At 52.1% G+C, this 27,224-nt stretch overlaps 1 protein-coding gene across 3 annotated transcripts in view; it reads left to right on the forward strand.

The window, feature by feature from the left end:
- Positions 1-105: 105 nt before the first annotated feature.
- The window catches only part of DGAT2 (diacylglycerol O-acyltransferase 2), a 32,093-nt gene continuing 4,974 nt past the window's right edge, over positions 106-27,224 (forward strand). Inside the window, exons 1-5 of one of the 3 annotated variants that reach the window (XM_058446941.1) lie at positions 106-450; positions 15,639-15,767; positions 16,006-16,140; positions 21,412-21,519; positions 21,889-21,959. In XM_058446941.1, coding sequence (XP_058302924.1) covers positions 330-450; positions 15,639-15,767; positions 16,006-16,140; positions 21,412-21,519; positions 21,889-21,959 — 564 coding nt within the window. In that variant the 5' untranslated portion in view covers positions 106-329. Of the gene's footprint in view, positions 451-15,638; positions 15,768-16,005; positions 16,141-21,411; positions 21,520-21,888; positions 21,960-27,224 lie in introns of those variants that run through there. The other 2 variants (XM_032166958.2, XM_058446942.1) reach the window with 2 other exon arrangements.

Raw genomic sequence — 27,224 nt, forward strand, 5'->3', positions numbered from 1 at the left:
CGGTTCCCCCACAAGCAAGTGGCGCGGGCGGCGGCTTGGAACGGCCAGCCCCGCCCGCCGCGTCGGCGCCTGCCCCGTTGTGAGGTGATAAAGTGCCGCGCTCCGGGACGCCAGCGCCGCGGCTGCCGCCTCTGCTGGGTTCTAAGCTTTTTCTCTCGCGCCGCCACTGGTCGCCGGCCGCAGCTTCAGGTGTCCTAGCCGCCCAGCCTCGACGCCGTCCGGGGACCCCTGTGCTCTGCGCGAAGCCCTGGCCCCGGTGGCCGGGGCATGGGCCAGGGGCGCGGGGTGAGGCGGCTTCCCGCGGGGCCGTGACTGGGCGGGCTTCAGCCATGAAGACCCTCATAGCCGCCTACTCCGGGGTCCTGCGCGGGGAGCGTCAGGCCGAGGCTGACCGGAGCCAGCGCTCTCACGGAGGACCTGCGCTGTCGCGCGAGGGATCTGGGAGATGGGGTGAGTGCCACCGCGCAGGGGTTATGGACCTGCGAGAAGATTTTCTGGAAAGGGCCCTGTGGCAGGCTGGTGGGTGCTGATGAGTGCACGTTCATTCTCCACTCTGGCACTCATCAATTTTTGCGACCTCTGTTACATCGCTTTCCACCCCCCCGCCCCCGGCTTGTTTCCCTCATCCGTGAGGTGGGAGTGGTACCACCCACCATTCTTAGTTATTAGGGATATTTGAGAACTCCTCCACAGCCCCCACTGCGGCTGGTGACCCCTGGCAGTTCCCTCCCCTCTCCCTTCACCAGGTAGAGCGAGCTTTGGCAGTGATAGACTGGATGGGGCAGGATGATATGGGTTTTGCACTCTCCTGAGACAGCCACCAGACGGGGAACATGCCCGACTGGAACAGGTGTGTCTGCCCTGTCCTCTGTCCCACACCCATCCTCTCGCCCAGGCTCTGGAGCCCACATAGCAGCAACTCTGAGCCTGGCACGCTTAGAAGGCAGCGGAGAGGACCCTGCACGTCCTCCAAGGTAGAACTGAGGTCCTCAGTGAATCGCGCAGAGTTGAAATCAACCCCCGCCCCCCAACCCCCGCAGCTCTTCCCAAGCGAGGAAGAGCAGCTCTTCCAACCCCCACCTCCCTTACCTAGAGCTGGAGAAACTGAAGTGGGAGGAAGCACGCCTAAGTTTTCCTTAGCTGATGCCTTGACCCCTGGATTCAAGTACAAATCCGGTAGACCCTGGGAAGTCATCACAGCTGTCCTGGTCTGCGTGCGTGTCTTGCATGAAGCTCCTCTTCCACCTTCTAAGTCTGTATTCTGCTTGCTGAGCCTCTCTGACATGGATTTTTCTTTAGTAACTAACGGTCGCCTACACCGCCCACCTTTGTTATAAAAATAAAGCTTGCTAATTATGGAATTTTTGAAAATATAGACAAATGAAAAAAATGTCTGGTAAATCGACTATCCAAAGATAGCTTCCTATTAGCATTTTAGTATATCTCTTGATCATTTTCTTTATACACATTGCATAGATACAGTTGAGGACATGCTGTAGATATAGTTATGAATCTTGTTTTCTCCCCCTTAATGTAACATTGAGGTTTCCCTTCTGTTTATCAGAATCACTCGCAATGTCCTAGTGGTTGCAATAACCCACCCTGCAGCTGTACCACACTTTAACTGTGACCGAGGCATTGGCATTGCTTCTTGTGTGATTATCGCTGTGGTTATCTGCCCGTCTTGGTGTGGGTGCTGCTCGTAGCCCTTGAAGAGGAACCCAGCTGCTGCCCTGTCTCGGGGGCGAGCAGCTTGAGCTGCCCCATGCATCCAGCCAGTAGCCTCTGACAGCCCCTTCTCTCACTTGAGTCCTTTTCTGTTCCCTGTGTCCTTTGATGTCCTTAGGGACATCAGTGGATGAAGGGACTTGCCCTTGTTCATGCTGTTAAAAATGTTTTTGCACTGGGCAGTGGGATAGGGATGTTCTCTGTGGTATTGCTTCCTGGAGACCCCATTCCCTCGGCTCTGCCATCCACAGGCTGGGAGCTGTGTCTTCCAGGAGGCAGTGACCCTGGCTGTCATGTTTTTGACTTAGAGTTTGTTCCTTAGGAGAACTTGTACTCTAGCGAATGGTTTTAACCAAGCCACTTAATATCACGTCAGGAACATTTCCCCATATTGTTATCAGATCTTGAAAAAAATTTTTTTTTTTTTTTTAACTGGGTGCAAGGATTTACATCATGGAACGTAGGAAGGGCTGGTATGAAATGCAAACCAGTCAGTTCAGCTTTCTGGGATCTACTTTGGTGAAAGATTGGGCGGAGTAGGGGAGGGCACTGAAGCACATTTTGTTATCTGGGCATCTCCATTAGACCTGCCTTCTAGATCCTTGGTCCTTGAAGATACTCCCCAGTGGCCTAGTTTGCCTCTGTGGATAAGGTCCCACTGTTGTGAGCTGGTGAACAGCCTGTCAGTGACGGTATTCAAGTAGAGACCATGGATTCTGTGAAGGGAAGTCCTGTGATGGGTGAGAGATTGAAATAGATACCTTGGCATCTGGTTTCCTGGCCAAAAAAAAAGGCCAGCTGTGGGAGTATGGGTAGGTGGGTGCATGCTGGGGGAAGCGGGAGTCTGTGTTGATATTTCCTAATCTTGGGAGGGCTGTCCTGTGCCAGACGTGGAGTTTGCAGAGTTCATCAGGACAGGAGGAATAGACATCCTATTCTTTATCCTTGCCTTTGGATTGGGGGCTCTTTGTTCAGAAGAGCCCTCTGACACCTGCCTGTGTCCTCAGGGTTCAGCACAGGACCTAGCATGAGATGTTGGTGGTCCCAGTAAAATTCTGAGCTGATTTGTTGTGTGTGGCTCCAAAGAGTGAGGCCAGGAACAGGAGTGGGATGATGGGTGCAAGTTTTGATGTAGCAGAGGAGTCCTTTCTGACAGCTGTTGAGGACTGCAACAGGCTGGGTGGGTGAGGATGGAGTTCCACATCACTGTGGATCTGCTTCAAACTAAGTGGCTAGATTGTTGGGGGTAACTGGGAACTAGGGTTGACAATCACCTAACCTAGTCCTAAGTCAGAATGAGAACATTACTCTCATGCTTCCCTCTCCAGTTCCATGTGGCTTCCCCCCTCACCTACATCACTTCCCCAGCTGAATAGAGGCCACTCTGGGGCTGCGTCACCAAGGGCTCATCTAGGCTGAGAAAGGAGGGCCAAGAGTAATGTTGTATTAACAGGCTCGGTGACTCAATGGCCAGTGTTGAAATCCTGCCCCACCTCCACCCTCCTGCCCTACCTCCACCCTCCTGCCCTCAAATTCAACAGCAAGTACTTGAGTTGTAAAAATTAGTGTTGGATCGGGCCGAACCCTCATGTTACAGATGGGATCACTGGGGTCTCCAGAAAGAAGGGACTTTCCCAGGGTTATCAAAGCCAGGCTAGAACCCAGATCCATCTCCCAGTCTGTGGCCTGACTCCTTAAGCCAAGAGAAGGGTTGCAGGGCCGTGAAGGGCTGAGTGCAGGGCTCTGTGCATTGTAGGTGCTCAGTGGTTTGCTGAATGAGTGAAGGTTGTCTCCATGATGCGGGTGGCAGCTCATCCCTTCTCAAACTTTTTGAGGAAGCTCCCCGAGCCTGCCTTAGTGGATTAGAGACACTAAGATCCCCCAGAGCTTTGGCTGCCAGGTGAATGCCAGTTGCCCCCTACCCACACTCAGTCACACTTCAGACTTTCCAAACTCTTCCTCCTGGCCTATGAAGTAAGCCCCAGGTGAACAGCCTCCACTGCCATCACAACTTCCTCTCCTAGCATGTCACCCACCATGCTGCAGACACATGGTGGTCTTCCTGTTCCTGCAGCATTACTCCCAATTCAGTCTTACCTTTGCATATGCTGCCTTTCTGCCCAGGTCTTTGCATGGCTGGCTTCAGAACAGTCAATCTCTTCTCAGAGGTCTTCCCTGGCCACCCTATCTAGAGAGCCACCCCCAATCACCACATCTTCTTTTATTTTTATAGCCTTTATCACCACCTAAATTTTCATGTGTGCTTATCTGTTTAAGCAATTATCTCCCCCATAAGAATATCAGTCCCTTGGCCGGCCGCGTGCCATGGCTTTCACCTGTAATCCCAGCACTTTGGGAGGCCGAAGCGGGAGGATCACTTGAGGTCAGGAGTTCAAGACCAGCCTGGCCGACATGGTAAAACCCCCATCTCTACTAATAATAAAAATTAGCCAGGTATGGTGGTGTGTGCCTGTAATCCCAGCTACTTGGGAGGCTGAGGCAGGAGAGTCGCTTGAACCCAGGAGGAGGAGGTTACAGTGAGCCAAGATTGTGCTACTGCACTCCAGCCTGGGTGACAGAGTGAGACTCCATCTCAAAACAAAACAAAAAGAACAAACAGAAAAAGAATATCAGTCCCTTGGAAACAGGAACCTTGTCTGTCTTTCTCAGTGCTGTGACATCTAGCACAGTGCCTGGCACTGGTAATAGGTACTTAGTAAGTATCTGTTAAATGAAGGAATCATTAATGGGACTGCCCCATTCCTCTTGGAGGAAGCCCTGCTTTTAACTTCAGTGTGATTCCTCGAGCCTTCCTTGGGCCTCCTCTGTACCTGTAACCACCTGTGCTAGGGACTGGGTGCTGGGGTTGCAGCTGTTCCCTGCCCTGGAGGTACCCAGTCTGGCAAGGAGCTGGCTCCAAGGCTGAGTGGCAAGTGGGTAGAGCCAGGCTCAATGGTCACCCTTACTGCTTCCCAGGGCCTATTAGAAGCCAGAGAGCTGGGGTTCCAGGCCTGACTTTTTTCTGGGATGTGGCTGAGGGGTTCACTTCCTCTTTGGGGATCTCACTCCTTCTATCTGGAAAATAGGGTCAGAATTCTCAGATTCTCAAGGATGGAGGGTTTGGGTTAACCTGAGTGTGAGTGTTTGTGAACTTGTGACAGTCATGTTAGTCCTTGTCATTTGTCCTGTGTTACACATCCAACAGGCCCCCAACACTGTAGAGAGTGGCAGACCCTGCTCTAGGGCATCCAGGAAGGCTTCACTGAGGAAGGGACTTGGGCTGTGGACCCTTCATTTTATTGATTGAGCACCTTCTGTGTGTCAGCTGCAGTCCCTGCATTTGAGGAAGTGAGACCAGGGGGATGTACACAAGATGACTGTGCAGAGTGATCTGAGCAATGACAGGAAAGACTGCAAAGAGGTGAGACCGGGGAGCTTGATCACCCTGAGGTCAGGGAAGTCTTCCTGGAAGAGGTGACATTCAGTCCGGATCTGTAAAGATGAATAGACATCAGCAAGACAGGCAAGAACATTCAGGTACAGGAAATAGCATAAATAGAGGCATGACATTTGGATGGGAGAGGCAGACTGACTGCAGGGCCTCTGAGTGACCAACTGAGGCTGAGGTCCTGGTGTACTGAGAGCCAGAGACAAGAGAGACAGAGAGGATGCTGGATCCAGGCCTGTGGTGGCTCACCTATGTCTGCAGCAGGAGGAAGACTTGAGAGGTCATGGGAAAGGAGCCTGGTGCAGTTAGTTTATTGGCCTCCAGCACTTTGAGGGCCTGCTGGTATGGAGCTGCTGGCTGATTTGAGGGCCTCATGGGCAGGGCCCAGGGGTAGGAGTCAGGCCTGGGCTCTGTCCAGCTCCTGCTTGGCGACCGAACTGCTCCGCAGCCTCAGCAAGCCACTACCCTTCCTTACCCTCAGTCTCCTCATCTATGAAATGAGCAAAGGTGTCATAAGAACCTGTGCAGATTATGGTGCAGATGCAGAGAGGCTAAACCTGTGAACCTTTTGGGTAAATCAATAGAAATGGGAAACACAAACTCCTTTTCTTATTAGAGCAGAATTAGCCATTCTAAGCCCTGCCTCTGCTTCCCATGTGACCTTGGGCATAACACTGCCTCTTAGGGCCTCAGCCTTCTCATCTGCACGGTGAGGAGGACTGGTTGAGATGACCTCCTTGGCTTCCTTACATCCCTGCTGGAGAAATGTGATTCCATTCTTGTCCCTTAACTGCTGTGGGACTCTTGAGGTCAGCCACCTACTCATTCTTGGCCTCAGCTTCTCCTTGTGAAAATGGTGCACTCATCCACTTGGGGCCAAGGTAAGTGCCCCAGAAGAACCTGTCACCCCATGCTTGCCCATATATTGTGATGGGGATGTATTTTGGAGATTCCTTGGTGACCTACTCACAAGCTAGTAGTGTTGCCATGGCAACCCCTTCCACTGCAGTAGCTACTTTTTGAATGTGCTTGGTCACAGTGGGTGGGGTGGGGGAAGTGGGCCCCTGGGGTCCTCAGCAATCATGTCCAGGGTCCTGGATGTAGCTCCATGTTCAGTATCAGGAACATGGCATTCTAATAGTCTCACTTCCTTGGCTTTACCTCTTGGAACTTTGTGAAAGTTCTACTTGATGAAAACGGAATACACAAAAACCCAGGTGTATGGAGTAGCCCGAGGATGGGCTTATATTCCCTTTAGGGAGATCTTCTGTGGATAAAAATTCATTAGTGGATTCTAGCAGAGCACAGGTGGCCCAAGTTAGCAGCACTCAGATTTCAACTAATCCACCCCAGCTTCCTAATTTAGTGCTAATGGGGAAACCTAGAGAGGGGAGGAAGAGGCTTAGGACCCCAGCAAGTCTACAGATCCTCAGGATACCTGGCTCCCTGCAGCAGGCCCTGAGGACTGACAGTCCCTGCAGGGTCCTGATGGCCCACTTCCCACCTGGCACACCTAGCATAGTTGTGTGCTGGCTTTCCAGTAGTTTGGCTTCTCTTTTGGGCCAGATGTCCCAGTGGGCCCTGCTTTAAGGACACCTCATTTGCAAAACAGAACCCTTAAAGGGGATTGTTAATCTTTTCTGAAAAGAACTCACTGGCGTTTTGGGACCAGTTCGATAGCTAGCTAGCTGCCTTAGGGCTCTTAGGCACCAGTGGAGGGAGTGGGCTCTGACTGGCTGGCTTCTCTGCCTTCAGGGTAGAGGCCAGGACTCCTAGACCTAGCATCCCAGTCCTTCATGCCTCCCTGTTTCTCTACTTTTCCAACTAGACTCACAGTCTCTGTGCACAGTCTGACTAAACTACTTGCAGTTAATTCCTCAAACTTGTCTTCTCTCTGTTTTGGGCCTTTGCAATGCCTTTTGCAGGACTCTACTACCTGGGGTCCTGCCCCTGTACCTTCCTCCTGGAACGCATCCCTAAGAACACCCTCCTGTGGGGGTTGGTGGCCTCCCCTGGATTCCTAGTCCTGACTGATCCTTTGTGTTAATTGTTCGCAGCTTTGTCTCCCAGCCATATCTTGGGTGGGCAGCACAAGAGCAGAACTCAGCCTCTAGCAGATGCCCAAGAAGCAGAGGAGAGGCAGAGTCTAGAAGCTCCCCTCCTGGTGTGGAGCCTGGGGTGTAAAGGGTACTTAGAAAGCACTGGTATGAATGTTAGTGTTTGGGTTCCACCCTTCTCTCTCCCTCCCTCTGGGGCCTTCCACCATTGCCCCGACATTAACAACCCTCCAGCTGGAGAAGACCTTTCCCTCCTGATTCCCCAGAAAGCTCTGCTTGACCCTCTGTCATGGCACAGGTCAGTCAGCTGTGGGTGGACTTTCTTCTGTCTTTGTCTAGGCCGTTTATTCATCACAGTCCTCTCAAGCATTCAGTCATTCAGCAAACATTGATCGAGCACCTTCTCTGTGCCTGACCCTGTGCTGAGCACCAGGGCCCAGATGAATGAGACATGGTCCCTGCAAATGCAACACATACCTTTTCCCATAATGAGAAAGCGCTGAGTACAGGGGTGAGATGGGACAGGCAGGGATGCGGTCAGTCCCACCCGGGTGGAGGAGAAGGAAGACTTTCCAGAGAAAGAGTCAACAGGTTGGTCTCTGGCAGGCCAGTGCTCAGTGCCTGGTGGATGCCTGGTAAGCATGTGCTAAAAGACTGACCAAACTAGACTTGGAAGCAATAGAATTCTACCTGGAGGCACTGCAGTGAAGTCAGACAGTGTGGGGAGACTTCCTGGAGGGAAGGAGTCTCTGGCTGAGCACATAGTGAGGCACCACCAAGTGGAGACAGCTTCCTGTGTGAGGCTTGTGGGAGCCCAGCCCTGGCCTGGGATTCTAATAGCAGTGGGCATGACCCTCCAGAGATGGCAGCTTTGCCATGACTGGCCTCTCATCATCATGTGTGTGGACTCCCGCTGAAAGGTGTCTGCCTGGAGGAGCCTGGAAGAGAGCTCACCTCCAGCCTTGATGAAGTGGCATCTCTTTGGCACTTGGCCTGACTTCCTAGACCTCCCTGGGGCTGGAAGAGCCTGCCAGCAGTCAATATGTACTGACCCTCACTCTGCTACCTCTCCTCATAATATACAACCTGTTACTGTGCACCTCTTAAAAAACTGTTTGCTCTCTCTGTCTCCGTGCAACTTGTCCTCAGCTCTTTGGGGGTAACTTGGGGGTGACTTTCTCACTCACCTAGACCCAGGGCAGACATTAGGTCCAGATGGGCCCAGGTGTGGCATCCTTGGGGTTGGGGATGTGGGCAGGGTGACCCCCACCCCCACCTCAAGGAGCCCAAGAGGCTGTTCACACCTCTCTTAGCTGGCATCTTTCTGGCTCTCTTACATTGATGCCAGATATTCTGGCCCTTTTCCATAAGTTATTTAGATTCCTTATGACAATCCTGGATTAAAGCTAAGGAGGACACTGAGTCCCAGGGACGGGGAGTGACTTGCAAGGTCTTATTGCAGGTAAGAATCAGAGCCAGGGTTTGAATCCTAAGTCAGCCTGCCGCCTACGCTTCTGTTCCTAGGCAGGGCAGGCATTATTTTACCCATCAAACAGGAGAGGACACTGAGGCTTACTTGGTAATTAATCAGCATTCATAGAGATCTTTACTTTTTATGAAGCTCTTGGCTATACATTATCTCATTTAATTCCCACAACAATCTGGTGAGGTAGGTATTAGCCCCGCTGTATAGATGAGGAAGCTGAAGCTTATATAGGAAGTGACTCATCCAGGCCACTTCCTACAAGTTAGAGGCCAGGTTCTCCTGACTCTCGGCCCCCATTTTTGGCACCGACTTCAGGTTGGCATGTCCCCTGCCAGATGCCAGTATGGAGGTGAGGTGGGTGGAGGACGCAGTGTGGGCTGTCCAGAGGTGTGAGCTGCCCACATTCTCTGTCTACCACTGCTTCCCCATGTGCGCTTAGGGCCTCCTCTCCATAGGCCAGGGATCCTCCTGCCCCTCTCTCTATCTCATTGCCCCAAATTATTTTTCTTCATTGCTCTCATCGCTGCCTGATGTTACATCATACATTAATACATAGGTGTTTTATCTCTCCCTCAGCAGAAGTTAAGCATCCTAACTTAACTTTAGCCAGCCTAACTTGGGCATCCGGGCCTATAGCTGCCTCTGAGGCAGGACATCATCTGCTGCGCTCACTGCTGTTTCTCCAGGGCTAGTATTAGCGCTTAGTACCATATATGTGCTCTATGCTTTGGGTCTTAGCTCTGTCCCCACCCACCTCACCTAGGAAGCCACCTTTGACTACTCATTCCAACTTCTTTATTCTCAGCTTCTATTTCAGGCAGTCACTCACCCCCCTTTATGGGTTCTTGAGTATTTGGGTCTGCCTCATTAGAACTCCCTGCAAGGCTTTGTTCCAGCAGTTTCCCCCAACCACAGTGCCCACTTTCCTCCTGTTTGATCCCTAGATCTTGTCTTCAGGGCCCTGGCAAAGCCTCATGGCCTCCTTGGAGCCTCCTCTGCGCTACCGTCACTCTGCGACCTCTTCTTGTAACACACACCTATGGCCATGAGCCTCTGGAAAAACTCTGCTTGCTCATTACATATACCCCTTCCCACTCTGGAGACGGGAGGAGGAATGCCAGTAGCCACCACTTAATCACCTAACAAATGCCACATGTGCCTTATACGTTTTAAAATTTAATGTTCCCAAAAATCCTGTGAGGTGGGGATTATCACCGTCATCCTATAGATAAGAAAACCAAAGCTAGAGTTAGGTGACTTGCCCGAGGTCACAGAGCCAGGCAAGGGCAGAGCTGGCCCAGGGCCCTCTTTCTCAGATTTAGGGGGTTGGGGCTCAGACACTACTGCCCACAGGCATGTGAGAGGAAGCCCAGAAAACTTCAGTTTCATCAGCCCTGAGGTGTGGCCTTCCTGGTCACTTTGATATCAGATATTGGGCAAAGAGGTGCTCACAGACACCCTTCAACACCCCAGCCCTGGGCTTGGCCCTGGGTCTGAGAGCTGCTTGAAAGCACATGGGTTGTGGGGGTGGAATCCAGTCTCACTAGAACGTCCACATGAGACTTTGAGCATGATATGGGCAGAGGTGGCAGCTCTCCTTTGCCAGGATATGTCCTGAAGTCTGGGTGTGGGCTGGCTTGTTTAGTGGGGCCAGCCCTCAACAGCATAGCATTGTAGAAATGATGAGGGACTGGGAGCCTGAATACCTTCTTTAAGTCCTGGCTCCCACACCCTGACCTCAAGCAAGTGATTTTGCCTCTTTGGGCTTCACCTCACCTCAGTTTTGTTCTCTGCGAAACAGGATTGCCAGTTCTCCCCTTGCCTACCTTCCCAGAGAGTGCTGTGGGACGGTGAAGCCCCACATAGGCGCGGGAGAAGGGGATTGCTTTCCGGGTGGTAAAAGAGCTGCTCTGGGCCTCTCTGGCAGCTCTACTCCCTCTGCCTTCCCCAAAGGTAGGAGCAAATGAGCTGTGTGTAAAGCAAGTGCTGCCCGGGAGCAGCCATTTGAGTCTTCTATTGAGAATCTTCCCCTACAGCGTGTCTCATCTGCCCCCCATAAAACAGAGACATCTGTAGGTAGCAGGGTTGTGTTCCCTTTATAGGTGGAGAAACTTGTACCTAAGGAGGGCAAAAGAGGCTCATCCCCCATCTCTGGGGTCAGTCCTCAGTGATGGGGCTGGTTTGGCCTCCTGCCAGGCAGCCCAGTCTAACTTGGGCATCCAGGCCTATAGCTGCCTCTGAGGCTGCTCTGGATTTGCTTACGGATTTGCTCAGCTATGCAGCCCCTTTTACCATAGATGAATCAGGTACCAAGTCCTGGCACCCATGAGTCACTGGCAGTGGGATGGCCAAGTAAAGTGACATTGGTGCTGTGGGAGTGTACAGAGAGAGTGCAGGTGTGGTGAGGGGGGCAGATAGGAGCAGGGACTTGGCTGGATGCTGAGGCTCCCTGGTGGCCCCACCCAAGAGTCAGGAACAGTCAGGCTGGGTGTGAAGGTGGTGGCATGTGGTGGCATCTGATTGCAGCATCGGCATATCCCCACCGGCATCTGCTGGACTCCTCCCAGCCACAGCTGGGGCAGGGGAAGTACAGCTAGGTGGCAAGGACTGGCAGTGTTCTGGGGGTGTCCAACTGAACCCTCACTTCCCATCTGCCTGAGCAACGGTACCAGAACTACTGCAAGGTGGTAAGCTCTAGGTCCCAAATACCCTGCCAGGAGTCCTCAGGAGGGTGGGTGCCAGAGATCACAGACTTCACCCTCCTTACTCCCATTTCATAGATGGGGAAACTGAAGCCCTGAGAGGTAAGGAGACTTAGCATGGGAGTTGGTGGCAGAGCTGGGTCTAGAACCCCAAGTCCTGCTGCCACTTTACCTGCTGTAGAAGATGCCTGCTCCTGACCCACCCCTCTGAAGGAAAACAGATCATTCATCTCTCCCCTTCCAGCTCGCCACCACTGCCCCCTGCTTTGTTGTGGGGAGCAGAGAGAAGGAACTTGGGGACACGCAACATCGGAGCAGATGCAGGCCTGGAGGTTGGGCCTGAATTGAGTTCAGCTCTGCCAGCCTCTGGCTGAGTGACCTTGACCCGGTATCACCATCAAAATAACCCTATTTTAATGTCAAACTCACAGGAGTCCAAGTGCTTGTGCAAGGGCATGGAGGGTCCCAAAGCTTTATGGGCCTTTTGTGCATCATACCTTTCACTCAGCCCTGCATGGAGGGAACTCCGGGGGCCTGAAGAGTGGCCAGAGCACCCCCTTGGGGCTGGCCCTGACAGGGCACTGGGGATCCAGATATGGATCAGACCCAGGCCTGGCCTTCAGGCAGTTTCCAGTGTGATGCAGAATCAGCTTGTAATCAGCAGTTAGTACAAGGCCAGAGGCTGTAGGAGCCCTGAGGAAGATGCTCTTTTGTTTCTCCATTGTGTAGGTCTGACTTTATCTTGAAATAGGTTATCTCCGTGGGTGGCAAGATGGCCCCTGGCAATTCTAGGCCTGCATAGACTTTAGTGTTTATCATCCCAGAGAAGGAAAGGCCTTCTCTTTCCAAAGGCTTCCTGGAAGACTGCTGCCTTATCACCATCTCTGGGTTTTGAAGGATGTATTGCTTTATCTCATTATCAGGGAATCATCAGGTGAGCAAAGCAGGGAAGGGCCTCTGCCTAGAATGTTTCTTAGGTGGACTGGGGGCTCCCACTGGCCCGGGGTTCAGCATCCATGGCCAGGCCAGCTCCCAGGCCACGGCCTCCATGGTCAGCCAGGTTGGGATTGCCTGAGAGGGCCTGGGCCTGAGAAAGCAGAGGTGCAGTTCTCCCAGCTTCCATCTCCAGGAGCCTCCCAACTCTAGCCCCCACGGAAGCACTTGCCATTTGGTATTTGGGACTTAGAGCTCACCACCTTGCAGCAGTCCCAGTACAGTTGCCCAGGCAGATGGGAAGTGAGGGTTCACATGGTAGACTGCATTTCCCACTTGTTGGCAGAGCGAGCTGTGGGCGGTAGTTGGGGCTGGATAAGGCAGGGTGAGAACCAAACCAGCAGTGTGGGAAAAACCTGAGCCTGCAGACCCACCTTGCTGCGGGACTTGGGAGACTCCTGCAGGCCCTCAATTTCCAGTCTGTATAATGGGGTGAGGGTTGAACAAGATGGCGTGCGTTTCCTGCGCTATGACTTTACCTAATTTTAAGACACCTAATAAGCTTAGCAGAGAGATTTGGATTAGGCACGATGAAGAATTTTTAGGTCTTCTCAGTTGTTTCAGTTGGGGATATGTCATCAGTGAAATTTCTATACTCCTCCTCCAAGCTGCATGGTGGCTGGCCCTGGCGCCAAGGTAGGGAGCTAGATAAGCTGACTCCCAGCATGCCTCTTCCCTACGCACCCCTCAAACCGCTGGCTTCAGGGGCCTGTCTGCAACGGGAAGCAGTCAGCCACGAGAAGGCAGGCTTTGCCTTTTTTTCCTGTCAAATAGAAGGTGGTGTCCCCCGGTGCTGTGTCTCACGCTTACCTGAGTGTTTGGACTGAAGCATTTATAGTGGTGTTTCTCAGACTTAATCACCTGGGGATCTTGTTAAAATGCAGATTTTTGATTCAGTAGATCCAGTCTGGAGCCCAAGGTCCTGCATTTCTAACCCGCTCCCAGGTGATGCTGATGCTGCTGTTCCCAGACCACACTTTGAGTAGGAAAGTGCTAGAGTACATTTTGCCTTCTGTCTAGCCAGGGCATCCAGCCTGCCTCAGATGGAACAGGAACTCACCTGCCACTTAACCAGCCTCCGGTGGCCATGACTCCTGCTTCACTTCATCCAGCATGGCTCAGGAGGCAGAGCCAGCTGCTGGAAGAGATGACTTGTCCAGCCCCAGCCCTTGGATCAAGGGTTCAAGCCTGTGCTTGGACTTCATTTCCCTCCCTTATATACTCACCCAGGCCTGTCCCCACTTGTAGGTGAAGGTGAAAGGTTATGAGACCCTCAAGGATAAGCATATGATGAACTCATCTGTCCAGGGCCCACTGCTAGGCAGGTTGACCAGGCCCTGAGCATGACCCTCCGACTGTGTCCTGTGTACAGAGCCTTTGTACTCAGAGCTGCTCTGGGGAAAGGGGAGGTCCTCTAAGCAGGGTCAGGAATGCTGGGTTTCAGTCCTGGCTCTGCTGCCTACTGCCTGGATAGCCCTGGGCCAGTCAGTGCCTGTCTCTGGTCCCCAGTCTCCCTGGCTGTCCAATTAGGCTATACTGGATGACCCCAGAGGGCCCTCAGGCCCTAGGATGCGTTGCTGGGCAAGTCTGGAGGTGGGAAAGTCCTATGAAGGTAGGATTTTTATAAAGGGGGCGAAGGAGCAATTATGAGGCAGACCTCTGGAATGGCTCTATGGCCCAGCCTCTTTATTTGCTTTTGTGAGTTCGCATCCTGCCACCTCCACCCCAGTTATGCCTGTGGTGTTATTAGATGCTACTGAACACCCAATTTGTGCACCAAGGATATGGCAGTGAACCCTGCAAGCTTGCCTGGGGTCACATAGTGAGTAGAACCAAAGTCTGAACCTAGGTTTGACTCTTCTGCTAAACTAAGCCCCTTCCCTCTGATGCATCACACCAGGGAAAGGGGCCATCTTGAGACCTGGCATTTCCTTCCTTCCTCCTAAAAGTCAAAGCAGTTGTTAACTTTCAGCTGATAAGGGTAGGTATCTTTCTAAACTCTACTGTGGCTTTGTTACTTTGCAGATTTTGAAGAAAAGCAAAGGCTTGAGTGTAGGCCCCTAAATCCGTCTCTCTCCCTGCTCCCAGCTTGTAGGCTCAGTTGAAAGGTCATGAGACCCTCAAGGACAAGATTGTGACTAACTCATCTGTGCTCTGGGCCTTTCACAGAGCAGATGGTACGAGGGAATGTTTGATGAGCACACAGTAGGTGCTTGGTGAAGATGTGTTGAGCAAAGGGCATGTAGTGGGGGCTCAGCAAAGAGGGGTTTGAGGTGGCCCACTTCTTCAGTTGCCGGAAGGAATGGGGTATGGGTGAGGAACCTTCACCCATGCTCTTCCCCAGTGCTGTCTCCTGCAGTCACCAGGCTTCCTGTCCCCACTGCCCATCAGCTGCTGGAGTCCAGGGTGTCATCCTAGGGGCACCAAGCCAATTAAGTGGGCACATCTCATCCTAACTTCCAGGCTTGGCACTTGATTGATAGCGAACGTAATTACAGCCCTCAGTGTCCTTCAGGCTGCCTGAAGCTCACTGGCCACTGGACCCTTTGGGAAAGCAAAGGCTCCCACCTTACTCCTTTCTGGGCCCCACGCTTTGGGCACTGAGATGAGGCTGAACATGTACATCTCTCTGAAAGTGGTAGTGGTGTGGAGAATCAGTGGTGTTGGGGGTGGGGGCAAGAGGGTTCAGCTCCTTGGAGAAGGGGTATTAGTCTTGGACATACAGAAGGCAGAGCAGGGACTGGGGATGCTCAAAGTACACTTGGAGAAAAAAAAAAACATTGCAAATTGGATGTTGAACCTCTGTCCTTGGCCTCACAGACAGATAGCAAAATTAAATATTTGTACTAGATCCAGATAAGGGACAGGAGTTTGACTGGGGTAGAGGGGATGGGAGAGAACTGGCAATTATGAGAGACTTCCCAAGGCCTAGCCCCTGGACTAGCCTCTTTAGATACTTCCTGTGGTCTCCAAAATGACCCCCTGAGTGCGATACCATTCCCATTGTGTATCTATAGGAACCAAGGCAAAGGGGAACATGCAAACAGCCCAGAGTTACAAAGCCACGGGGTGGAGGGCTAGGATCTGAACCCAGGTCTGTCTGATTCTATAGCTGATGCTCTTCTCACATCTAGAAGGGTACCTGTGGGAGGTGAGGTTTGTACTGGGGACCCCATGACTGGAGAGAAGGGTGACAGTGGACTGACATCTTCCCTCTGCTGTAGGCACTGGATCCAGCATCCTCTCCGCCCTCCAGGACCTCTTCTCCATCACCTGGCTCAATAGGTCCAAGGTGGAAAAGCAGCTACAGGTCATCTCAGTGCTCCAGTGGGTCCTGTCCTTCCTTGTACTGGGTAAGCTGGGCCTTAGAGGGAGGGCGGGTGGGCAGGCAGGGTCCACTTCCCCAAAAGAGGTTAGAGCAGGAGCCCTGCTCTTCAGGGGTGAGGGAATAAGAGTAACTCTTACACATGCTGCCCCCCAGCACCTTTCCACATCTATCTTTTGGGTCCCAGATCAAGTGCTCTACCCCTCAGCATGCATGAAGATTCAGCGAGATTCAGTGGGAGGTGGTGTGATTGTTCCCATTTACAGATGGAAAACCTCAAGTCTTAGAGAAGATAGGTAACTTGCCAGGTCACACAGATTTGAATCCCTGTCTACAGGACCCCCAAAGCCTGTGCCTTTCCCACAGTGCCACCCTGCCCACCAACAGACATTTTCCAGCAGGTATGTTACTTTGCCTTAAGATGGTTTGGTGCCAGGTTTAAGTCCTGAATCTCCTGCAAATAAGCTCTGTGACCTTACACAGGTTATTTCAGCTCTCTGAGTGTTAGTTTCCTCATTTTGAGTGTGAGGAAAGTGCCTGCTTCACATGGCATTTTTGAGGATTGAAGATAAGAAATAAGAGCACCTGGCACAGGGCCTGGTCATGATGGGCCCCCATTACATGGGAATCATCAGGAGGTGCCCTCAGACACCACTCCCAGCCCACACCCATCCTCAGCTGAGCACATTCCCCAGGTGCTTCCCGAGGCCTGCTCCCTGCTATCTCTCAGCACAGCCCACATCGGTGCTTTGGTTGCTTTTTCTGCAGGTCTGGCTAGATACCCTCACTCCTTAGGTTGCCATCCAGGCCAGGGGCAGGACAACACAAATGTCTGAGGGGAGGGAAGAGCCTCTTGTTTTTCCCCAGACCCCTGTGCTCTCAGCATAGCAGGTAGCTTCCTCAGCACATCAAGGCAGATGAACCTGCTCCAGAGCATCACAGAGTGTGTTCCAGCGCCTGTGAGCCAGTCCCTCTGGGCGACCCACTCTTCGGGACTGTATAGGCTGGTAGGGGATCATCAGTACTTACCATGTCAGTGCTGAGCAGCTGTCCTTCAGGCAGGTGCATGGGGCGCTCTGAGACTGAGACCATGTTTGCAGGGCCAAGGGATAGAACTTCACAGGTGAGAAAATGCAAATTCACAAAGGTTCATCAACTACCTGCTACTATGAAGCTCATTAAATGGCAGAGTTGGGATTTGAGCAGAAACTCAGTGCAATCCCCAGGGAGCCCACATTCCTGGAAGCCCAGAATTAGTGAACTGGGGCCGAAACAGCCAGTCTTCACCTTTAGGCCCAAGAACGGGCTTTGAGTGGGGGGATCCATGAACCCTTAAAATTAGATGCAAGATTATATATGAGTATGTGCACATTTTTCTAGGGAGAAGGGCCATAGCTGTCCCCAAAGTCTTACAGGGACATGTAGCCTCAAGAAGACAAACACTGGTTGGAAGAACTGAGCAAACTAAACAGGCTCCCTCAGGACTCAGACCCCTAACATGGCTTGCATTCGGCCACTTAACTAGAATCCTAGACTAGCGAGCACAGTGTGACCCCTTCTTATTAAAAAAGGAAGTGGAGGCCTGGCGAGGATGGAGCCTTACTTGGGGTCACGTAAGAAGAAAGTACTGGGACCAGGACAAGAACCCAGGGACTCCAGCCTCCCAAACCCCCTGCCTAGTCTGCTACACCAGCTCTCTTTGTTCCCTGTTGCACCCAAAAGCTACCACTATCCCTGTCTTAATGGGTCTGGGCCTGGCTATTAGGGAGCTGAGCAGCTTGTAGAACACCAGCGCACGCAGCATGTGATGGGGACTGGCCCCAGGCTGTAGGTTAATAATTGATCAGACCCAACCACAGCCCAGAAACCGGCCCAGCATCTTCTCAACACCCTCGCCTGGCCTCACCTCGCCTCGCATAGGTGGGGGCCTGGCCTGGTTGGGCAGGCAGATCTCCTGAGCTACTGCTAATTACTGCCCTCAGTAGCCCCAGCCACTCCTTCCCTCTGCCTCTCAAACCTGCTGGCAGAAGCTCACCTGGCAAGCAAAGACCATGGTGGCCCTGTTGGTCTCTCCCTGGACCGGAGATTTTTCACCACTTTGTGCCATGGAACCCTCTGGCATTTTGATGAGGCCTATGCCCTTTCTCAGTGTTTTAGAGTATTTAATACAAGGTTCGTTGGATTTCAAAGGAAACCACTGATAATAAAATATAAATATCTACACATTAAAAAAGCTGTTTAGACATGTAGTAACAGGTGCCTTTTTATTACAGTAAATAAAAAGATCTAGCAGCAAGTGTAATAATTACTATAGTTCTTAAGTAGTGATGAGAAGAAATGATTTTTTTTTAAGGTATAGCAACTGCTACAGTCATATGAAAATACCTTTGTTATTTATTTGTGTCATAAAGTACTGCTGATAATTCTGATTTATTACATTGGTAAGTGAAGGAAATGCCAAATTTCCATACGAGATAAGTGAAAATTTAGATGTCATTTGTTTCCCCATCCAAGTCCACGGATATTGTGTGTCAGGCTGAGTAATTTCAAACATCATATTTAATTTTCCCAATACCCTGTAAAGAAATTAAGGCTTAGGAATGGGGCTTGGCCAGCAAGTGACAGGGCCAAGGCTCCAGGTCTGTTTGGTCCCAGAGTCCACGCTCTTCACCAGGCCACACTGCTACCTTCCCTGCCATTGAGCATCCACAGGCTGCCCTGCACCACAGGCCTCATGGCTCCAGAATTTTGTATCACAAGTGTCTTTGTAGGCCACCATGATGTGCAGGAAGGGGGTGATGTGTGAAAGCAGTCCTGAGCCTTCCATGTGTGGGGCAAACAGGGCCTTCTAAGCTTCTCATGAGCTCAGCAACAGTGGTTTTTACTGCAGCCCCACAACCTAAGAGCATGGAACCAGAGCCTGTTGTTCAGAGGACAAGGATTAGGCTCTGAGAAAGGAAGGTCATTTGGTGGATTTAGTTCATCCTTTTGCTCTTCCTGTGTTTGGTTTCTGGGGCTGGAGAGATTAATCTGACCTGGTTTCTGCTCCCAAGGAGCTCAGGGGCTGAAGGGCTGTCTGTTAGCAGGAGTCCAATGAGGGAGGCAGATGATGAAAGGGATGGTGAGTGGTTTCAGAGAGGGCTGTGGACACATAGGGGAGGGAAGGGAGCCCACAGCTGAGAAAGGCCAGGCTAGAATTCAGTCTCTGGATACCCCATCATGCCTCTTCTTCTCCATCCAGGCTGCCTCAGGAGCGGAGTAAGGACAAGTGGGTAGGGATACCCCCCTTCCCAGAGAGACCAGCCCTCTAAGCAGTGGGGCCTGGAGCTCAGCCCCCTCTGGTCCCTTTACCCCTCAAGAGAGTTAGAGATTTCTGGAAGCTAGGTTTCCAGGATGCTCAGACCATAGCCTAAACCTCATGGTCCCTGTCTGGCCCACCTGGAGCATCCACCTAGAGGATGCCACTTGAGGAGCCTGGATGCCTGTGGAGTCTGGGGGGCTAGAGTCATCCCTTTTCAGGCCTAAGAAAGGGAATCAGGCAGACTGCTGAACAGTAAGTATGACTTTGTAGGCAGCCTTTAGACATAGCTATTCACCAAGCTACCGTAAGCTTTTCACAGTTTGCTTTTAAGAGGCTCTTGTAGGCTGCACGTGCTTCCCTAGAAACTTGTCTTCCCTTCTGCGATGTCACACTCCTAAGCTGGTCCTGAAAAATTGGACATCTTGTCACTCTATATTCACTGCCCCTCCCAATAAGAGAGTTGTACCCTGTTTTTAGCTACCCTGGGGAGAGGCTGGCTCAGGAGTCTAGAACAGGGCTAGATTGGGGGGCAACAAGGGGCTACCATTTCCCTCCCTGTAGGCTCATGGAGAGTCTACATCCAGCCTTATCTTCTCCCATGGGAAACCAGAGGAGGCTCAGCATGGTGAGAAGAGAGCATGACATCCAGAGCCAGGCAGCCCACAGCACCTGGGACCACCAGGGAATGGGCACACAGCAAGGGTTGGCCTCCCTTCTTGGGCAGTGGAAAAAGTCCTAGAAGGAGGCCGTGCTTCTCCCACCAAACATGAGTACCTGCTGCCCTTGCCCTTGTGTTGAATGCCAAGGACCAAAGAAGATGCCTCCCTGTCCAGTGTGGGAAATTCACAGGCAAGAGATGGTATGTAGATAGTATGATATTGGGGAACACTTCTTGAAGAGCTGAGATCTGAGATAGGCCTTAAAGGTTGGGTAAAAAATGGAAAGAAGCCCTGCTGAGGGCAGCTAGTGGCGAGCCATGAGATAAAGCAGGCATGGCACAAGCTCTCCTTCCTTTCTGTGGTAGGCTAGGTTAGTCTCTCTTATGGCCTACAGGCCCAGAACATGGTGACCAATGGAAGCCAGCCCCCAGGCAAGTCTTCCAAGTGTGCTGTTAGGGTTTTGTGTTTTTTTTACTTTTGAGACAGGGATTCCCTCTGTTGCCCAGATTGCAGTGTAGTGGCGCAATCATGGCTCACTGCAGCTTCAAACTCCTGGCTTAAGGAGTCTTCCCATCTCAGCCTCCTGAGTAGCTGGGACTACAGGCACATGCCACCTTGCCCAGCTAATTTTTAAAATTTTTTTGTAGAGATGGAGTCTCGCTATGTTGCCCAGGCTGGTCTTGAATTTCTGAGCTCAAGCAGTCCACCACCTCAGCCTCCCAAAGTGCTGGGATTATGGGTGTGAGCCACTGTGCCTGGCTGCTGAAGTTTTTTTTTTTTTTTTTTTTTTTTTTGAGACGGAGTCTTGCTCTGTCGCCCAGGCTGGAGTGCAGTAGCGCAGTCTCGGCTCACTGCAAGCTCCGCCTCCCGGGTTCACGCCATTCTCCTGCCTCAGCCTCTCCGAGTAGCTGGGACTACAGGCGCCCGCCACCACGCCCGGCTAATTTTTTTGTATTTTTAGTAGAGACGGGGTTTCACCGTGGTCTCGATCTCCTGACCTCGTGATCCGCCCGCCTCGGCCTCCCAAAGTGCTGGGATTGCAAGCGTGAGCCACCGCGCCCGGCCAGCTGAAGTTTTTGAAGACAGGGAGGCTGATGGGCTCTGCGCGTCTGGGACTTTGGTGAATTTCTAAAGCCTAATACAGAGAATGGACTGTAGAGTCAGACCTGTGTTTGAATCCTGGCTCTGCCACTGTCCTGCTTGGTGACCTTGGGCAAGTTATCTCCCCCTTGAGCCTCAGTGTTCCTATCTCTAAAATGGGGCAAAGTCACCCTGCCTCACACTTGAGACAGTGGCTCAGCCCAAGTCTTGAGATGCAGAGACACTGGGTAGGTATTCCCTCCCCTTATCCACAGTGTCTGGGCTGGGTGCTGGCATGGGGGTGCACACAAGTAGGGGACAGTAAGAACAGCTTCACAAGAAGCTGAAGCCTGTCTCCTTTGGTGCTCCTGTCCAGATAACATGGAGCCCATGGGCCCCTCGATGCCAGGACAGTCCATCAGAGTCTGGGAGATGAGGCTCCTCTTGTCCCAGGAATCTGCTGCTACCTGGGCTGAGCATTCCTGTAGCTATTTCTCAGGGTTTGTGGGCCCCATGCCCATAGTCCTGGGTGTGCCTAGCTTAGTGCCACAGTAAACATTCATTCCATCCACCATGGCCCAGAGGGGAGATGAAGCCCAGTAGGACATGACCTGTGGCCATCTGCCCCCCAGGAGTGGCCTGCAGTGCCATCCTCATGTACATATTCTGCACCGATTGCTGGCTCATCGCTGTGCTCTACTTCACTTGGCTGGTGTTTGACTGGAACACACCCAAGAAAGGTAAGTGCAAGACCTCCCTTGCCCCACCTCTCATTCTAGGGATGCTCTCCCCCCTGCACAAGCTGAAGGGCCTCATCCTGAGTGCTGTCTCTTTTAACACCCACTTTGTGAAAAGCACTGGACTAGTCCTTTTGGGGGGAGGTTAAAAGCCCCTCAAAAGGCACTGTTCTGGTCCTAACAAGAGTTCACACTCAGTCGAGGGTTTGCATAACGTGAGGGAATGAATGTGGAAAAGGGCCCGATGGGAAGGGGGCAAAGATGCTGCATGGGGTGATGGTCACCTGCTTGGGTTTCACACTGGTCCTGTCCTGTCTGCCTTGCCCAAATGTACCCCCACCCCCACCAACTCTGTATTTTATTCCCTGGAAGGTGGCAGGAGGTCACAGTGGGTCCGAAACTGGGCTGTGTGGCGCTACTTTCGAGACTACTTCCCCATCCAGGTAAAGTGCTGTGAGTGTTACCTTGGGAGGGTGGGAATGGATGGGAAATCTGAACTCAGGCCTTAACCCACCCACAGGGAAGCAAGTTTAGACCAAGTTGGTCTCTGGGTTTCCTTCCTACTGTGTCACTGGCTGTGCTGGGGACCTCACTGCTTTTCTGAGTATCCATCTTCTCTGGGCCAGCCCTGAGGCCCTGACAGGGAAATGGTGGCTCAGTCTGGCTTTCAGTCTCAGCTCTGTCTGGCCCCTGCGTGGTCTGCAAGCTGGGCTGGTGAGGCACAGCCATCTGGCCCTGATGCATGTGGGCGATGCTGGTGAATTGAGGATAACTCTGGCAGGATTCTGAAGGTTTTCCCCACAGGGGAAAGACCTGTCTGGCCAGCTCACTCAACACCCCAGCCCCAGCACACCCTAGCTGCTGAGTACCCCGCAGAAGGTAGGGGTGCTGAAGAGTGGAGGCAGCACGTGAATGTGAAAGTGTTCTGTGCAGGGTGCAGGGTGGTGTATATTTGCTGTTGTCAGTCAGTGACTGAGATCCTGGTGTGCTGCCTGGGGGCAGTGGCTGAGTAACCCTGAATCCTTCACTGCATTCGGTATTTTGGGGGTGGCAGGGCCAGCTCCTTCTGCTCATCCTTAGCCTAAGCCCAGTCTTCCCGGGACCTTACTGCTCCTCAGGGTCAGCGTTCCTTCTCCTTTTCCTGACCCCATCTCTCTGACTGCAGAAAATTTGAAGCTGTTTTTGTTGGGAGAAAGTTGCGTCATAGGACCCAACCCTCTCATTTTGGAGGTAAAGAAACTGAGCCTCAGAGATGGGCAGGACTTGTCCAGGCTGCATAGTCTAGTATGATGGCAACATTGCAACCACCATCCAGGCTTATTGAATTCGGGGCCCAGGTTCTTTTCAACTGATTTCCTACCGCCTGTTTCTCTGGGAGAGATTCAATCCCTGGATTTCCCCCATTGGATTGATTCCAGCTTCCTGGGTCTCCCTCTCCCGCTTTGCTGCTGGAGATCTCGGCTTAAGTTCCTGCCCTGTCACTCCATTTATTAACCTGCCACCATTGCTCCCTGTCCAGTGCAGGGCTCTGCTGGGCATGGGGACACAAGTCAGCCCTGCCCTTGGGGTATCTAATGCGTCCTGATAGACTTTGTCACTTTCTGCCATGGGGCCATGGGCAGACTTTCTCAAGCCTGCTGAGCCTCATCTGCAAAATGGAGCTGTCTGTATGATTAAAAGTGATCAGTTCTGATTGGGTGTGAGTGATGATAGAGTGTTCTCTCTGCTTTCTCTCTCACCTCAGGGGCCAGGCTCCAGTGTTCTCTGTTGCCACTGTGGCCTGGTCCTCTGGAAGCCTCCAGGAGGCCAGTAGCCCCATCCACTTAGAACAGGATGACCTGAGGATTGTTGGTCAGACCTGGGACAGGCAGGTGTCCTTTGCTATCCGATCTCCACCCTTCCAAAAGAACCAAACAAACCCCTGTGTCCTTCTCACATCTCTGTTCCAAGAAGTCAGCTGGGAGTTGGAGCCATAGGGCACATACAGCCTGGCCCTGTGAGGGCTCCCTGGGGCACTAGGACAAAAGCCAAACTGAGCCCGAGGCAGGCTGGGGTGTTAAGCCTCAACCTGGGGCTTAGGCTGAGCCTGCCTCTGTCCCTCCGGGCCTCAATCTCCCCTTCACTTGGCCTTGATGATCTGACATCAGGTCTGACACTCTACAGGGGTGTGTGTGACCCTCCTGTCCCACCCCCTTTTCCTGGCCTCTTGCCAGTAATCATGTAATGAAGATCTGCCACTGTACCCAGCCGCCCACCTACTCCCTTCCTGGTGGGACTCTGGTCTTTGTCGCCAGAACAGCTCATCTGGCCCAGAGTGTATCCCTTCTGTTGGCACAGGTGGGGTTCTTGTGTTAGCAACAGCCACCGAGACCACCAGCCACCTGGAAGAGGAGCAGACAGTGCCCCACGTCACCTCTCCCCAAGGTGTAGGCAGAATCCTTGGAGAGGAGACTAGGAAGGACTCTCTCTAAGCTTAGAATCACCTGTCCATCTGCCTCATTTCACTGATAGGCTTACTGAGGCACAGAGAGGAGGGACTATCCCAAGGTCACAAAGCTTAAGTAGTAGCAGGACTAGTGTAGGAACCAGGGCTGTCTGCTTTGGGGCCCATGGTCTTACTCCTGTGTTACTTTCACCATCGCTGTGCCGTGCTGTGTAAACTTAAGCAAGCCTTTGCTCTTCTGTGGATCTGAATTTTTTCCTCTAGGCACTACTGTGGTGGGACAAGCCTATCTGAGCACCTTTCCTCTCCTGGGAGGCAGGGTATAAAGAGTGACTTGATAGGAATGTGTCCCAGACTGACATTAGCCAGCAGGCCTGGCCTCGGCATCGTGTTGGGTTGGGACTTTGCCACGGGAAACAGGCAGCAAGAGGACACAAGAGCAGGCGTGTCAACAGAGCCTTCATTGGCGGTATCTTTCCCCTCCCTCCAGAACGGACATTCTCTCCAGCCCTGGGGGAGGGGAGTGTGACATGAAAACACATCAGAGCTGGTCAGATGCCTACATTCTTCTGGGTCCTACAGCAAGGGCATTGATTTGCACTGTGTCCCAAGGGACCTCATTCAACCAATTGTCCCATCAGAGCCTTGGGGAGGGAGGAAATGATTTAAAGAGCCACCTGGGGCCCACTGGGTGACACATCTTCATCCAGCAGCCCAGGGAAAAGTGCAGCGACTGGCCTGCTCCAGATGTGCAGGATAATTTGCTGTGACCTCCACAGGGGAAGTGTAGCTCCCTTCTCTAGGCCTCAGCTTCCCCCTGTCATCCAAGGAATGGCTTAGACCTTTCAGGGCTCTGCCAGCCCATGCAGTGCTGTGGGTTCCTGGTTATCAGGGCCCAATGGGAAGGTAGGGGGAGCCATAGGAAGGGGACAAAAAGATGCTGCATGGTGTGATGGTCACCTGCCAGGGTAACTATCCCAGGCCTGCCCATCAGCTCAGGAGTAAGTTTCCAAGTTTCCCGCCCAGTATTGGCTGCCCCAGCAATTCCCTCAATGCCTGCCTGCCTTTTTCATCGAAACTAGCACAAGGAGCTTTTTAATTCCAGCTTCACTGAGAGCTAACTTGGTGGGCAGACCTGCTTGTTAGGCAAAACATTGGAACAGCAATCTTACAGAGCTCATGTAAACAAGATTTTGAGATCTGCTCGCTGCCCCGAGCCCCACTAGCCATGGATTAGACTGTTGCTGTTTCCCATTTATTTGGGGAGTAGCTGAGAATTGGTTTGGTTTTCGAGCAACTTTAATCTGTTTGCCAAGGGCAAAGCGGGAGAAAGAGCATCAGTGCCCCAAGCAGTGGGGATGAGAGTGAGGGAGTCTTGCTCACATTTGCACAGACTGGCAGCATCAGAGCTGGGAATGGTGCCAGCCACCCTTTTCCATCCCCTCTGTCACCTGAAGATTTGCATTTCAATTTTCCAAGGCCAGCCACCAGCACCCTTTCCCCCAGAGCTGCACACAAGTCCTTCAACTCTGCCAGAAGGCTCCCAAATCTAGAGTCACAGAAAACCTGGGCTCTTGACATTCTGCTGGTGGCCAGTGACTCTGCTTCCAGCTGGCACCAGTGCAGGGAAGGGGCACTTTGCAGCACTCAGGTGGGAGTGTCATTGATATCACCTCTTTTGAGGCAGGGCAGCCAAAAAGACCAACGTGTTCATTCCTTGTTCTCCAGGAATTGTATTTCTAGAAGTTTGTTTCACAAAAGCAGTCAGATATGTGGACAAAGATAAGGTATTTATTGAAGCATTACTTCTAAGAGGGAAATTTTGGAAGCTTTTAAAATGTCCGTCAATCAGGGTTTGAGTCGGTGCTGTTACATGCAGGAGAGCTGTGCTGTAGAATACAAATGCAGCCACGAGAAAACATGGAACTGAGGGATTTTGATAAGGACAGATAGCTGTATGTTTGGTAGAAAATGATATAAAAATGATATCAACCCATATAACCTCAATTTTGTGGGTTTTGAAAAAGAGTATGTATATTTTTGAGTAGAAAAAGGACTCAATGCATCAGATTGTTTTATCTGGATGGAAATATTATGGATTTTTTTTCTTTTTGCTTTCCTATATTTTTAAAACTCTCTAGGAGTTTCTTTCTTTTCTTTTCCCTCCCCTCTCCTCTCCTCTCCTCTTCCTCTCCTCTCCTCTCCCCTCCCCTCCCCTCCCCTCCTTCCCCTCCCTTCCCCTCCTCTCCCCTCTCCTCTCCTCTCCTCTCCTCTCCTCTCCTCTCCTCTCCTCTCCCTTCTCTCCTTTCTTCCTTTCCTTCTTTCCTTTCTTCTCACTCTGTCACTCAGGCTTGACTGCAGTGGCGCAATCTTGGTTTACTGCAGCCTCTGCCTCCTGGGCTTAAGCCATCTTTCCACCTCAGCCTCCCTGAGTAGCTGGGACCACAGGTGCATGCCACCATGCCCAGTTAATTTCTGTATTTTTGTAGAGATAAGGGTTTCACCATGTTGCCCAGGCTGGTCTCAAACTCCTGAGCTGAAGCAATCCTCCCACCTTGGCCTCCCAAAGTGTTGGGATAACAGGCATGAGCCACCATGCCTGGCCCTATTATTTTTCTAATCAGAATAAAAATGATGTTTTTATGAGCAGAATACCCTTACTCATTGTCACTCTCAGCCTCCTCCACCCCCATCACATTCCTTGTAACACAGGGTAGGTTGTCACAGGCTCTGCCTCTCATGGCTCAGGGTTTAGGGACACTGCATCACCCATCCCTTCAAGCACCAGCCCCAGGGCAGGGGGTGGGCCCTGAGGAAGCCAATCATCATTTGGAACATCCCAATGTCCTTAATACCACAGGTCAGGTCCTCAGCTGCTGCAGCCTTACAATAACCTCTACCCCAGGCTGGCTGGCACAGGGCTGTCGCTTGTCCTGTCTTGTCCTTCCTGCCTTAGAACCTGAACTGAGCTGTGGGAAAGTTTCCATTTGGGCCAGCTGCAGTGTCCCTTTTCCAGGCCAGGGAAGTAGGAGGTGGGCTGCCCGTCTCATTCTGTGAGCTGTGGAGGAGCCCACAGAGCACAGGGCCAAGTAAACCCTACCTCCAAGGAGCTGACAGTTTGGAGAGACTGACAGTGGGGGCAGAGCTTGCAGCCAAGGCCCCGGTTGTCAAACTCAGGAACTTGGACTTTACTCACATGAAGCCAGGCACCCTCTCCAGTCTGAGAGTGACAAGGGTTGGATTTGACTTTTAGAATAATCACTCT

This window comes from Hylobates moloch, unplaced genomic scaffold, assembly GCF_009828535.3.
Source record: "Hylobates moloch isolate HMO894 unplaced genomic scaffold, HMol_V3 SCAFFOLD_11, whole genome shotgun sequence".
Taxonomy (NCBI): Eukaryota; Metazoa; Chordata; class Mammalia; order Primates; family Hylobatidae; genus Hylobates; species Hylobates moloch.